This window comes from Lepidochelys olivacea, assembly GCF_965140295.1.
Source record: "Lepidochelys olivacea isolate rLepOli2 genome assembly, chromosome: 24".
Lineage (NCBI taxonomy): Eukaryota > Metazoa > Chordata > Testudines > Cheloniidae > Lepidochelys > Lepidochelys olivacea.
In genome coordinates, this window is record NC_140434.1 from 8,173,011 (window position 1) to 8,187,152 (window position 14,142).

A 14,142-nucleotide genomic window follows, 5' to 3' on the forward strand; every position below is an offset into this window, starting at 1 on the left:
GCCCCACGCTTAACCACCAAGACAAACCTGGTGGGTCTTGATAGGCACAAGGAGCCAGATCCACCGCTGTCGAGCGGGGCAGCTCCATCAGTCACTTGGCAGCTCCTTCTGCCCTTTCCATCCCTGGCAGCTCGCGGCAGGCTCCTTATGGGACCTGCTGCCCCATTATGTCACCTGGATTTCCCAGGGGATGGAGGCCGCTGCTCCAGATCTCCAGGGAAGTGGCTGGGGCCAGCAGAGGGAGCCCAGGGCCCCTCACAACGGCTCCGGCCGCGAACCCAGGGCCAGCCTCAGCCCCAGCTCGACGCGTCCCTGCCCCTTTGTTCTCCAGCCGTCAAGTTTGGCCGCATGTCCAAGAAGCAGCGCGACAGCCTCCACGCCGAGGTGCAGAAGCAGCTGCAGCAGCAGCAGCAGCAAGGCGGCGAGGTGGTGGCCCCGGCCTACTCCCTGGGCCTGGCTAACGGGCAACTCAAGCTGGCCTCCCCCGCAGACCTGTTGGAGTCTTCGGCCTGCTCCACGGCCCCCCTGAACGGACAGGCGCGGCTGAGCCAGTCTCCGGATGAGACGGTGGCTCTGGCCTACCCCAACGGACTGGCCAAGGGGCACAGCCGGCTGAGCGACAACCTGCGCGGCCCCTTCGCCAGGGACTACAGCCCCGAGCGGATCAAGATGGAGAGCAGGGCCAGCGTCTTCTACGCCCTGGAGATGCAGGCGTCACCAGACCTCTCCCGGCTGGACATCGGAGGGGGCAAGCGGGGCCAGGCTGGGAGCGACATCGGGGAGACTGTCGACTTCTACACGAGTCCCAACTTCACCAGCATCCTGGAGTCGCCCAATTCCTCGGTGACTGAGATCGGTGAGTCTCTTGGGGCAGGAATGCCCGGCTGGGCAGCCTCGCCCTTCTAGGACCCCCACTCAGGCTGTATTACTGGGGGCTGCAGGCGGGGTTCACCATCCACAGAGGGATTACAGGTCTCATCCAGCTGTCAGCCGCGAGCTTAGTCTCTTAGCTTGAGCTGCTCTTTGTTCTGTTGGTCTTGGATTCGATCCCCGGTGACAGCTCAGATGATGGTTCTTACACTCAGCTCCCATCATTCCATGGGAACATCCTGCTCCATATCAGAGGATAACAGCCTACTGCAGCTACCAGCTAGTGGAGTTACTCCCCCACTGATACAGGAGAAGCCTATGCTTTTAACACTGCAGGTTCAAACCCTGCTAAGTGCCGGGCTGGGGGGGAGGGGGCAGATCGTTACACACAGAGGGGCCTGCGTGCCAAAGCTGGCAGTGCAGAGCGATAGACTCAGGAAACCACAGAAAAAAATGAAGGGAGAATCAGGGCTGCGGCCCAGGGACAGGCCCAACCGTTCCCCACGCTCCCCCTCTGAGCCTCGCCGCCTGCCGTCCACAGAGCACCTGACCCAGAATGTCCTCAAGTCCTACCGGGAGACCTGCCAGCTGCGCCTGGAAGACCTGCAGCTCCTGAGGCTGGAGACGTTCTCGTGGGAGGAGGTCAGGAGCTACCAGAAGAAGGTAAGAAGCGGGATGGGGGACATGGTGGACATGGCTGGGATGCCCGGCACGGGATAATCTGGTAGCCAGATAACGTGGGAAGCCAGCCCACCAGGGTACGAGGCTAGGATAAACACCTCCCTTCCGGCTAGCTAAGGGATCAGTGGGGAATGTGGGCAGAGCAGCGGGAAGGCTTCCAAAGCCCAAGTTCTGTTACATGGCCCAGTTAAGACTGGACCGGCAACTGGGCAGGAGGTCGCGTCTCTAGTGGTTTGGCCGAGAGAAACGACCAATGTTCTGCTCCTGGTTCTGATTTACTCTCTGGCCTTTGGGCAAGTCCCTTAGGGCCCAACTTGTTCCAGACTGAATCAGTTTTCCCAGGAGCAGAATCAGACTGTCCACCTGGAAATAGCCCGGGGGGATTTAAACAGAGAAGAGAGGGATGGTTTTTCTGCAGACATTCTAGACCAGCCTCCAGGATTTTCTAGCAAGGATATAAATTCTATAAGGTTGGCTTAAAAATTCTCTCCAGAGGGTGATCTCTGTTCAGGTCTATGGGACCTTATTAAATTTTGGAGGACTTTTCCATAGTGGCTGCCTGTAAATTGTCTTCCTAAATGACACCAGTTCCAATTCTGGTGTTTCCTCTTGCACCACGGTGGAAGAGAATATAGCAAAGAGTTCTTAGCTGGCACGAAGCCCTAGCAAGCTTGTGGTCAGGGTCCGCTCAGCACTGGCTGCAAGAGGGGACTCGACTGAGTGACCCAGCGCGCGGTGTCTCTGACCTTTTGTGGCACTTTGAGGTTTAACATCGGCTGCATAGAACAGATGCTGCCCCTTTATTGTTTATCGTGACTTCATTCAGCGCACAGGGTTTTGTGTGAGTCACTGCTCGCTCAGTTGGGTTCAGATGAGGACTTCGCAATAAAATCAAGGGATGGGACAGAGGGAAGAAAATGAGTTTGTTTGATTCAGCAGCTAATTAAGATCCATTAACTAAATGGGAACCTCTGTCTGGTTTGCTAAATGCTTCATCAGCTTTCCAGATGAGGCCAAGTTGTTTCGGAGCAATTCATAATGGCCCTGGCATAGGAACATTCGGATCAATACAGACTCCAGCTTTGGGCCCGGTGGAGAGAGCAAAGGAAAATGGCTAATGTATGAGCAACAGCTGGGCTTCTGTCCTCTGGGGAGGAGACTAAGGGTTAACTGCCACGGCAGGACTCCTGGGGTACAGGTGCAAAGTGCAGTAAAAGGGGCAATGAAAACCCAGAAAGAACTGGGGAAGGCTGCTCGAAATATTCTGTGGTAAATCGTTTGGAGCAGAAACTTGGGGTTTCAGCTCAGTGAAATTTTGCCCGGAAAATGCCCCCTTCTAACGGGAAATTTCAGTTTTTCATCAAAAACCGAATGCCCCCAAAATGGAAAATTTCGGTTGAGAAATGCCCCTGTGGTGACTCATGCCTCTGTTCTCCTCTCTGGTCTGGGATCTCTGGCTGGACTTCATCCCCCACATTCCACCAGGGCCAGGGACACCCATGATGCACTGCATCCCCTCGCCAAGAGGGGAGACCATGGTGCATCATGGGAGATGTAGTCTAACCAGGGAGCCTGGCCTCTTCAGCAGAACGGGAGTGTGAGGCACTGTGGCAAAGTTCCTCCTCTGCCTTGGTGGGTCCTGTGCTTATTGGCCGATTTGCTCACCTCAGAGGTTCAGGGCAGCCCTCAGTGCTCAAATCTGCCGTTCACTCAGTTAGCCTCATCACTGGCCAGCATGGGGAAAAGGAAGAAGAACAATCCCCGCAGTCTCTGCTGATCCACCTAGTGGATCGGGGAACAGGCGAGAGACCTTCCCCTCTGGTGGAACCCACAGTCCAGGTCAACTCCTCTGGTATCAAGTAAGGAGTTGGGGGGATGGAGGGATGGGGGAATCCGGGCCCACCCTCTAGTCCGGGTTACAGCCCAGGGCCCTGTGGATTGCAGCTGTCTATAGTGGCTCCTGTAACAGCTGCGTGACAGCTACAACTCCCTGGGCTACTTCCCCATGGCCTCCTCCCAACACCTTCTTTATTCTCACCACAGGACCTTCCTCCTGGTGTCTGATAATACTTGTACTTCTCAGTCTTCCAGCAGTACACCTTCTCACTCTCAGCTTCTTGCGCCTCTTGCTCTCAGCTCCTCGCACACACACCACAGACTAAAGTGAGCTTCTTTTTTAAACCCAGGTGCCCTGATTAGCCTGCCTGTCTTAATTGATTCTGGCAGCTTCTTGATTGGCTGCAGGTGTTCTCATCAGCCTGTCTGCCTTAATTGTTTCCAGAAAGTTCCTGATTGTTCTGGAACCTTCCCTGTTACCTTACCTTAAGGGACCTACTTAACCTGGGGCTAATATATCTGCCTTCTATCACTCTCCTGTAGCCATCTGGCTTGACCCTGTCACAGCACCCAGACTACAACTCCTATGAGGCACAGCGGTGGTATTTCCAAATGGAAATATTTCACTTTTTTGATTATTCGCCAACTAGTGGGCTTATGGGGCGGTTGCTCCACATGAGGTAGGGCACACAGGGTGGCTGCACCAGGCATGGCACACAGTTATGGGGCAGCCACGCCATGTGGCATGGGGCACATGGGGTTTTGGGGCAGCCATACCAGATATGGTGGGTGGGGTAAGGAGCAGCTGTGCTCTATGGGGTGTGGAGGAACCAAGCGTCATGGGACACGGCCCATGGGCCGAGGGGCAGCCAGCCGTACAGTGTGGTGCAACCGCGGGCTTCTCTCTTGCAGTCCATGGAGGAGATGTGGGAACGCTGCGCCTGCCGCATCACGGAAGCCATCCAGTACGTGGTGGAGTTTGCCAAGCGGATGGGCGGCTTCATGGAGCTGTGCCAAAACGACCAGATCGTGCTTCTGAAAGCAGGTACACAGCTGGAACTGCTGCAGCCAGGCCCCGGCAGGGATGCCACCTCCCACAGCTGGGTCAATAACGAGGCCATCCCTTGAGCTCTCATTTGAACAGCCTCCCTGGGAAGCAGACCCCATAGGCTCTGTACTCAGAGGCACAGCCCCCAGCCTGCAGGGGCTGTTTGCACCTGGATCTGTGCTTTGACATTCAGCCCGTCTCCTGCTGCAAGACCCCGTCGTGCAACTGGGGCTGCCATGCCTGTTTCCAAACCGCGAGCATCCTTGGGTGGGAGCATGGGCTCGGCCCACGTCCAGCACGCCCGCTGTCTCTGATCGCACTTCTCGGGGTGGACCGTACCCTGCGAATTTCCCAGCCACTCTGTACGGGACTGCGTGACTCAGGCCACGTCTGTGCTGCAGTCGGAGGGGTACGGTGGGGTGACCGCATCCCTGCGCCAGCTTTAATCTAGCTAAATAGCAGCGAAGACGCGGCAGCGTGGGGGGGTCCCTCGGTATGTGTTTGCATTGCCAGCCCACACCCATGCCACCATATCGTGTCACTGCTATTTTTAGCCATGCTAGCGTGGGTAAAGCTAGCTCAGCCATGCCCACCCAGGCAGCGGGCACCCATTTGATGGCAGTTTAGACGTTACCTCAAAGGCTGTGACACTTGTCCCCTACCCCCCAAATGGGCAGGAGATACCGTGCCGGGGACTAGTTTACTTCCCTGGACCTCCCTGCTCTCGTGCATGAAGGCAGAGATGTTGGGACCTCCAGTGAGTCTGTTTACTGCTTATATTTGCAACTTCTTCACTCCCCCCACTCCGTTTTTGCAGGAGCCATGGAAGTGGTTCTGGTGCGAATGTGCCGTGCCTTTAATTCGGAGAACAGGACAGTCTTCTTCGAGGGCAAATATGCAGGCCCAGAGCTCTTCAAATCACTCGGTATGATATTGTCAGTATTACGGTAAAGCACAGAGGCCCCACTTTGCACAGGCACAGGGCGAGAGACGGTCTCTGCCCCAGAGAGCTCCCAGGCTAATGAGCCACATGGTCGTCCTCCTTTTACAGATGGGGTCACTGAGGCCCAGAGAGACAGACCAAGATTTTCAGCACTTAGCTCCCATTTAGGTAGTGGAATGAAGCAGCCAGGATCTCAGCAGTGCCCGGCTCCTCCCTTTATTCCCATGCCGGGTTGCTGAGCGTATTTGTAAACACCTTGCCCGGGGTGTCAGCAGCTGAGCCAGGACTCGAACCCGCATTCCCTGAGTCCCCATCCAGTGCCTGAGCCACAAGGCCGCCCTCTATCTCTTGCTCATGGGCCGGCCTCCCCCCCGGCTTTATTACCCCAGCTGTTGGGAAACCTCCTCCCCATTGTAAAGGGATCATCTCAGGAGGGGAGGGTGATGGGTCCTTCCCAGCCAGAGCAGCCAGTGCTGCCTGCTGAGGCCCTGAAGAAGACGCCTGCATTGGCTCGCGTCCAGCGTGATGCCCTGCTGTGTTCAGTCCGGAGCGGTGGCTTTGATTTTTGCCTGGCCGATATCCATGGGGCTGGTTGGCAACAAGCTGTGGTGCCGTTTCCTTTCTAGGCCCCTGGTTCAAATCTAGCTCATGGCGCTAAGGCCCAGCCAGTGGCCGCTTAGGTTCCTTGGGCCAGCGGGCATCAGTTACTGTGTGTCTGGGGAGCACCTAGTGCCACGGGGTCTGACTGGGCTGAAGCCTCTGGGAATATTAAATAATATCTTCGGTGGCCTCTGACCAGTTCCCGGTGGCCAGGCGTTCACATCGCAGCAAACCCCCGTTGTTGCCAATCTCAGAAGAGATGCAGAGGGTTATATGAGCCCTGGAGATTGGACTTCCCTCCCAGCCCCAGCGGGTGGAGGAGGTTTGTCCTGTGAGGTTCCCCAAAAGGTTTGGATCCCAGGGGAGACAATGTGTAGTCAGCGATGCCTGTAGACCCTGCCGGAGGCTGGTTAGAAAGGAAGGTTAATCCCGCCTCTGGGTGGCGCTGGAGAGGGGGTGGGGCCGCCCAGGAAGAAGCCGCAGGTGACTGACGGCTCTGCTCCGTTTCCCAGGGTGCAATGAGCTGATCAACTCCATCTTCGACTTCGCTCACAGCCTGTGCTTGCTGCGTTTCTCGGAGAACGAGATCGCCCTCTTCACCGCCCTGGTGCTCATCAACTCAAGTGAGCGTCTGCCGCTGCTGCTGCCCCTCTGTCCTAGGGCTGCAGCCCCCATCGTGGGGGGCGGGGGGATACCGGATGTTAATTGCCAAACAGCCACATAAGTAGAGCTGGCCAGAAAATAGGGGCGGGTTGACTTTTTGATGACCCCCCTCCCCGGAAATATTTCACTTCATAATGGCACCGAATAGGGATGTAAAGATCAGTTTAAAAAGTTAACCGGTTAAACGATTAAAATTATATTGTTTAACCAGTTAACTGTTAACTGAGGTAGCCTTGGTGGGCCTGGCACTATGGGGGCCGGGGCTGGGGCTCACTCCGGCCCTGGAGTCCTACCGGCCCAGACGGCATGGTGTGGCCAGGGCTGGTGTCCCGCCAGTCTAGCACGGCCGCGGCTGGGGTCTCTCATGCTGGCGCGGGGCTGCTGGAGTTGATGCTTAAGGTTGGTTAACCGGTAAGCCTAATGCTTACCCGTTAACCTTTTACATCCCTAGCACTGAGGTGCCTCCTGGAATTTGTAGTTCAAGTGCCTCATGCTCCCATTCTCCTCTATAGGCCATGGTCTCTGGCTGGACTACAACTCCCATGAGGCACCACACTCTCCTCACTTGGTGCAGGGAGGCATTGTGGGAAATGTAGTCCAGCTGGAGAACACAGTCCATAGAGGAAATGAGGCAGCAGAGGCACCGAAACTGCTGCTCCAATGAGGAATTGCGGCACCCTCGTACATTGAATTATTTCCATTTTTGGCCAAAAAATGTTTGGTTTTCGAGCGGTCAGTTTGATCGATGAAATATCACAATTTTAATGACTAAATTCCTACAATCAAACCCCCTCCCCCCCGTTTTCCATCAAAAACCGATGGAATATTTTCAACCAGCCCCTGCCCCCAAACGCTTTCCTTCCTGAATCCAGTGTCCTCTGCTCTCCTGCCAGCACAGGTGGGCAAGCGGCTGGGTTTCACCCCGAGGTGCCCCCCCACCCAAGTCAAGCTTGGGAAATGCTCATCAGTGTCTTCTCCTGTCTCGGTGCAGATCGGCCGTGGCTGCAGGAGAAGGGCAAGGTGGAGAGGCTCCAGAATAACCTGGAACTGGCCTTTAAACACATGTTACGGAAAACCCACCGGGAAGGCATCCTGGCCAAGGTAGGTGCATGGTCCCACAGCCTTACCTGCCTCCTCTGTCACAAGCCACATGCCCGACCGGCATAGGCCACCTCTCGAATGCTGCTGGTGTTGTGAAGCCCAGGACTTGAGGGCCTGCTTTTGGGTCCCTTTACTGTGCCCTGTCTCTGGGGCTAGTGGGCCCCCAGCGCTCCCATGCTGGAAGGAGAAGGCTCAGAGCCAGAGCGCGATGCTTTCACCACACAGCTCTCGTTAATGTTGAGGGAGGGAGGCTTGGGCGGCTGGACCTGTAGCTGGATACACGTGTCCAATGTGGATCGGGGGCTGGGTCACTGAGGGGAGATATCTGCACTGAGCAGACAATACACTCAGGTTGGACATTGGGGACTCTCAGTAGAGGATTCTGGGTAATTATGTAACTGTTCAGTAGAGGTGGAGGGTTCTTCAAATGGGATCACGCTCACAGACCAGCAGCAGAGCACGTGCACACACACGGACACACTCTCACACGCTCGCACGCACATGTGCACCATGCACACACACTTTCACATGCACACACCCGCGCACACCCCCCACCCCTCCCCAGACGTGTTCAGCAGCATCGCAAGAGCTCACAGAAGCCCCAGGTGCTGCCAGACCAGTTACTGCCCTGATCAAGCTGAGACCTTCTGACCTAGTTTCACCCACCAAGGCCCCTGGCTGGCTGTGGAGTGGTGATGGATGGCCGGGTTGGTCTGCGAGGGCTCAGCAGAGGGGCTGGGGCGGCGGGAGCCAGTCCATGCCTGGAGATCCGCCTTTATACCACGTGCCTCTCTCCCCTTTAGCTGCCGCCCAAAGGGAAGCTGCGCAGTCTGTGTTACCAGCACATGGAGAAGCTGCGGTCCTTCCGGCAGATGTACCCCATCATCGTCCACGCTGTCTTCCCCCCGCTCTACAAAGAGCTCTTCAGCTCCGAGTGCGAGCTCCAGGGAGCAGCAGCAGAATGATCCCCATGGGAGGCCGGTGCCCAGAGACCGACTCCCATCTCGCACCGGTCTGTGGCCCCCCGCTGCCCCGGGATGGGAGGTTGGTGGGGGGAGGGTTGGACCACATTAGAACCCGCTCCCTCCCGTCCCCTCCCAAACAGCACAGCAGAGGGGTGCGGTGCAGGAGGGGGTGCGGCCAAGTGATCCGAGCAGACAGCTGGGAGCCAGGACTCCTGGGTTCCATGCCTGCCTCTGCCACCAACCTGAGCAAGTCACTGCCCCCTTCTGTGGGCCTCGTTCCTCTCTCTACAATGCAGCGGGGAGGGAGACACCCTCCCACACACTCCATGGGGGCGGGGGGTGATGCTTAAATAACCGTGTGACGCTCTTTGAGGTCTCAGCTGGCAGGGTGCTACCAAGGCGCAAAGTATTATTGGGGAGACGCCCCGAGCCGAGACCCCAGTGGGACGGAGATCAAGGAGATCACCAGCTTTTGCTGTAACATATTCAGGGCCAAGGAAAACACACTGCCCACCCCATTACTCCAGTGACTAGCATCTAGAGACCGGCCCGGGTAGTTCAAATACCTCATTGAAAACAATTTTTTTTTTTTTTTTTTTGGTCTCCTTACAGTTTTGTGGCAGGAGAATTTTTAACCAAGCTGTTTGAAAATAATAATTGTACATAACATAGAGATCTATTTTTAACCGTTTGCCTTTACGTCCACTCTGCAGCACCAGGGGGCCAGCCCCCACCCGCCCAAGCTCTTGTATTTCTTATTAATGTCTCGCAATTGACCAGACATTGCAGCCGTAGAAAGTTTGGTGCCTGTGTCTGCCACTCTGCTGCCCCCTGCTGGGCAGAATCCCCGTCCCCATGAAATTCTCAGGATTTCAAACCCAATAATTTGCTTTTACTCACCATAAAATATATAGAGATACTGTATAAAGTTAATATAATAAAAGGCTGTTTTTTAATGTTAAGGCTATTTTTGAAAAGCAACAAATTCTAATTTTCTTAAGTATGGGGCTGTCACGGAGCGGGAGCTGATGGTTGTTTACAAGGGGAATGATTTTCGAAATTGCCTTTTTCTAAAAGAGCTTTTGTAACCCAGTGTGTGTAAAACGATTCGAATTGAAAATAGCTGGGGGTTTGTACAGCTGGGATTCGGAAGGACAGCCACCGTTACAAGAGTCCGTCCGTGGACCTCAGCCGACTTTGGATCAAGCCAGTAGATCACAAAGGCACAATCTTAACTTCAAGGCCACCGTCGGTCCTGCTGATTTCACGGGCCACTGCCCCATAGACACTGCGTGACATCGCTGTGAGGGGACTGCTTGGTAAAATGAAGCACTGCGGAGGGTTTGCAGAATCAAACCCCACGTTCCTTGTCTAGGCTCTTCCCTTGCGCACGAGCGCCGTGGAGCAAAGCGCAAGGAATGACCTTGGTGTTTGGCCCCTCCCAGCCAAGTCCTGCCCGCTAATGCTCACCACGCTTGCACACGCGTCTGACGATGGGACACGACCTCTGGGAGCTGCAAGGGAGAGCCCAGCAGCCGAGGTATTTCACTGAGAGGGCTACGGTGACGTCAGGGCCGGTCTACGCTGCAAGGATAGGGGGTGATTGCAGCTTGTGTGGACATACCTGAGGTAGCTCGGACACAGCCAAGGCAAAGCAGTGCTGTGTTGCTGTGGTACCCCAGTGAGCTCGATCAAAGGTGTGTCTGCACACGCTGCCATCACATATCATACATACAATCATACAATCTCAGGGTTGGAAGGGACCTCAGGAGGTCATCTAGTCCAACCCCTGCTCAAAGCAGGACCAATCCCCAATCTTTGCCCCAGATCCCCTAAATGGCCCCCTCAAGGATTGAACTCACAAGCCTGGGTTTAGCAGGCCAATGCTCAAACCACTGAGCGATCCCTCCCGCCTCCACACCCTGGGATTGCAGGGCAGACACGCCCAAAGTGTCTGAGTTCCAAATGCCCAGCTGTGGCTAGGGGGGTAAAGGGCATCCGTGGGGAGAGGCATCAGCACAGACCAAGGTACTACCCTCAGTTAGTCCCTGCCTCTAACTTGCCTACCTTAGTGTCCTATTTGCCTCCTCAGCATCTGTCCTGCCCATGTGAATCCTTCGTCCTGCTGGAAGCACTTTGCTTGTATGAAAATCCAGGGATGAGGACACAGCAATAGCTGGCAGGGGAGCAGAATTCTTTGCTGGTCTCCAGTCCCAAAACAATCGGCTTGATGAGCCGTCTCCTCTCAACTTACACTTTTAAAATTATTCAGCAAGAGCTTTACAGAAAGGAAGGTTGCACGTAGTTTGTCACCAGACAGGGTGCGAGTTTAACAGAGGCCTAATTAATGATGGGAAATGTGCATGGACTCCAGGCTTTTTGTCTTGCCGGGTGGGTGCTGGGCTTGGACGGGTCAGAAGTACAGAATTCATGGAGGAGACGGCACAGCTAGCGATGCGGTAATAGCCAAATTAGAGCCGCCTGCGAAGTGCAAGTTATTTATCGTAGGAAATCGGTGGCTGTGGCGGGGAATCATTTCCCACCCCCCCTCTCCTGAAGTTTCTGATCAAAATATCTCCAGTTTTTTGTAGAAAAATCAGCCCCCGGCCCCAACTTAAAAACAAACCCACACAGATGTTCTGGTTCAAAATGATCAACAACAGGGAAAGGGGAAATTTTGATTTTTTAGACAAAAACACTAGAATTTTTTGACCAAAATCTTGGTCAAAAGCCATTTTTTTAATTAAAACCATTGGCCTGGTTCTAAGCGAAGCCAGCTCCGGGTGCAGACTCAGCCCACTGCAGTGCTACCGTCTAACACGGGTTTGGTTTTGAGTCGACCCCTGGATTCATTTGATAATTTCAGCATTCGCCGCACACTGCTGACGCAGCGAATACAACCTAGAAGACACAGCCCCGTCCGCTGCCAGGGGAAGGCTTCTGCAGTGGCTAGAACACACAACTGAGGAGCCCTGGGTTCGAATCCTGCCTCTACCACACTCACAGTCATTGCACACCTGCTGGGGTGGAGCCTGCCCGTCTGCTATGGCTGGGCGGCCTCTCGGCAGCAAAGCAGGGGTGGGTTGGCCGGTTCCTTGTTGCGGCGGGCAGGTTCTTTGTTGCTGGATTGGACCCGAGGTGTAGCCATGCTGTAGAAGCCCTGATTTCCGGAAGTCACTGGAAGTCAGTGGGAGCAGAAAGGGCTCCACCTTCCCTGAAAATCTGTTGGGACAACGGTATACACACATGGGGACACTCAGGGAATATTTTGTCTTTCACAAGTGCCCAAGGGCTTGATTTTTAAAGGTGTGTAGGCACCTAACTCCCTTTGAAACCAACAGGAGTTAGGTGCCTAAATACCTTTAAAAACCAGGGCCTCAGGGACGTAGGAGCCTAAGTCCCATTTTCAAAAGGGACTTGGGCACTTAGGCCCAGCACCTCAAAGAGAACTTGGCACCTAAATACCATTGGGGAACTGGGTAAACATCCTTCTGTCCCACTGGTGTGAATCAGGAGTCAATTCTGTTGAAGGCCATGGAGAAACCCCTATGCAAAACTGGTGTAAGCGAGATCAGAACCTGGGTCTTTAAGGGCAGTTCACCCCAGATTTGTAACCAACACCCAACTTCCTAAGCACGTTTGAAGCTTGCACTGTCTGGATTCCAGAGGAATTAAATTCATTGACCCTCGAAACCATCTGCCTCTTTAAGAGCGTCACTCGGACAGTCCTGTTTTCAGCACAATAAAAGACAATCAGACCCTCTCTGGCCTTAGGTCCTTTCTGAACATCTGCTAGCTTGATCCAGAGCCGACTCTTAACCCTGCAACCCAGGGGATCTGCTTCACCGATCCGTTAACCTCTTTCCATTCATGTCTAGTTTACTGTTGCTTTTTGGTTGCATTCTTTTAGTGTAAAATAATAATAATAATTCAATACATCTAACCTGCAATAGTGTCATTTTGTAAAATTGTTTAAAATATTTAAATATTTTGTCATGACAGGTTTGTAAATATGTGAAAGTTGTAATTTTTTTTAATAGAGCAATCATTCTTTAAACAAAAAAAAAAGGGTTTTAGTTTTCATTTAAATTAATTAAACTTATGGTGCATTTTTGTTTGTTTGTTCGTTCGTTTGTCGCCCAGGGTTATATGTTTACTTGCAAGGGTTTAAAAAATATATTATTCAGAATGCACATTGTAATGAAAAATTTATTGAAAAGTGTCCAGTTTTCTCTGCTATTTTCAATAAACTAGGTTGCCAAGAAATGGAGCCCGACTGCTTATTTGTGGCTCTGCGGTTATTCATAGGGTTGCAAACTCTTGTGGTTTTATCACGAGTCTAGGGCTGTTTTTGTTATTTACTAAATTTCACCGTCCTCTGGGGCACGGAGCTCGGTTTGCCTGCTGGATATATCTCACCAAGCCAGTTCCCTGCCACTGCAAGCGCATTGGGCATGGATGACACTTCGGTCCCTTCCTGGTCTCTGTCTGTGCTGCACAATGGTTCAGTCTCCTGAGGACCAAAATGCTTTAGTCTAACTAGAATTTTGGGGCTTATATAGGGCTGTTTGAAGGAACATTTATTGGCCTGTGGTACACAAGAAGCCAAGCTAATGGTCCTGGCTGGCCTTAAACTCTTATGAAATCTGCTTGTACTATGGTAGGACCTAGGAGTCACGGCCGCAGATCAGAGCCCCACTGTGCTAGGCGCAGTACAGACATGGCCAGTCCCCTGCCCCAAAGAGCTGATCATCAAAGTGTTTTATTAAAGCCCCAGCTTCTAGAGTCATGGGATGACCGGAGATTTCATTTTTTAACAAAGCTGCTCGCCCTTGTGTGTGCAGAGGAAGGTTTGGAAGGCTCAGGAACAGCCTCCCCCCAATGATTACTTTTAAAATTCTCAGGATTATTAAGCCGCGCCCCTGATTTTCCAAACGCTTGGGGCTGGCGACGGTGGGGGCTCCCCAGGCGGGCTCGGCGCCTGTTTGCACTAGGTGCCATATACAGTAATAAAAAGGGGACAGTCCCTGCCCCAGAGAGCTCCCAGTCAGGGTTAATGACAAGGGGGGACAGCTGGACAGAAATAGAGTGGTGGGGTGGAGGGTAACGCAGTGGTTTGCCCCTTAGGCTGGGATGGCTGGAGCTAAGCCACCCTCATCACAGAATGAGCCGCATCTGAGTGAAATCAGGGAATTGCCCATAAAGAGCCAGGCTAAAGCCCTGATGCAGGGCAGCTGGGGACAGAGCTGGATGGTGAGCTGGGGTAGGAAAGGAAGCTGAGAGCAGGGACAAGGGGGCCTGCGACAGGACAGACCCTGACTAAATGGGAGAGACTGGGAGACCCAGAGGGGCAACAAGAAACCACAAGGTGGGAAATAGCCCAGGTAAAACCGCAGCCCTGGTAAAGGGGTGGAGTGGAGCTAGCTGTTCAGGGC

General features: G+C 53.8%; 1 protein-coding gene across 1 annotated transcript in view; it reads left to right on the forward strand.

Annotated features, from left to right (window-relative positions):
* The window catches only part of RORC (RAR related orphan receptor C), a 66,715-nt gene extending 53,909 nt beyond the window's left edge, over nucleotides 1-12,806 (forward strand). The window contains exons 5-11 of the mRNA XM_084613550.1: nucleotides 332-856; nucleotides 1,412-1,533; nucleotides 4,300-4,432; nucleotides 5,253-5,360; nucleotides 6,491-6,601; nucleotides 7,633-7,742; nucleotides 8,546-12,806. Coding sequence (XP_084469676.1) covers nucleotides 332-856; nucleotides 1,412-1,533; nucleotides 4,300-4,432; nucleotides 5,253-5,360; nucleotides 6,491-6,601; nucleotides 7,633-7,742; nucleotides 8,546-8,707 — 1,271 coding nt within the window. The 3' untranslated portion in view covers nucleotides 8,708-12,806. The remainder of the gene's footprint in view (nucleotides 1-331; nucleotides 857-1,411; nucleotides 1,534-4,299; nucleotides 4,433-5,252; nucleotides 5,361-6,490; nucleotides 6,602-7,632; nucleotides 7,743-8,545) is intronic.
* The last annotated feature ends 1,336 nt before the right edge of the window (nucleotides 12,807-14,142 follow it).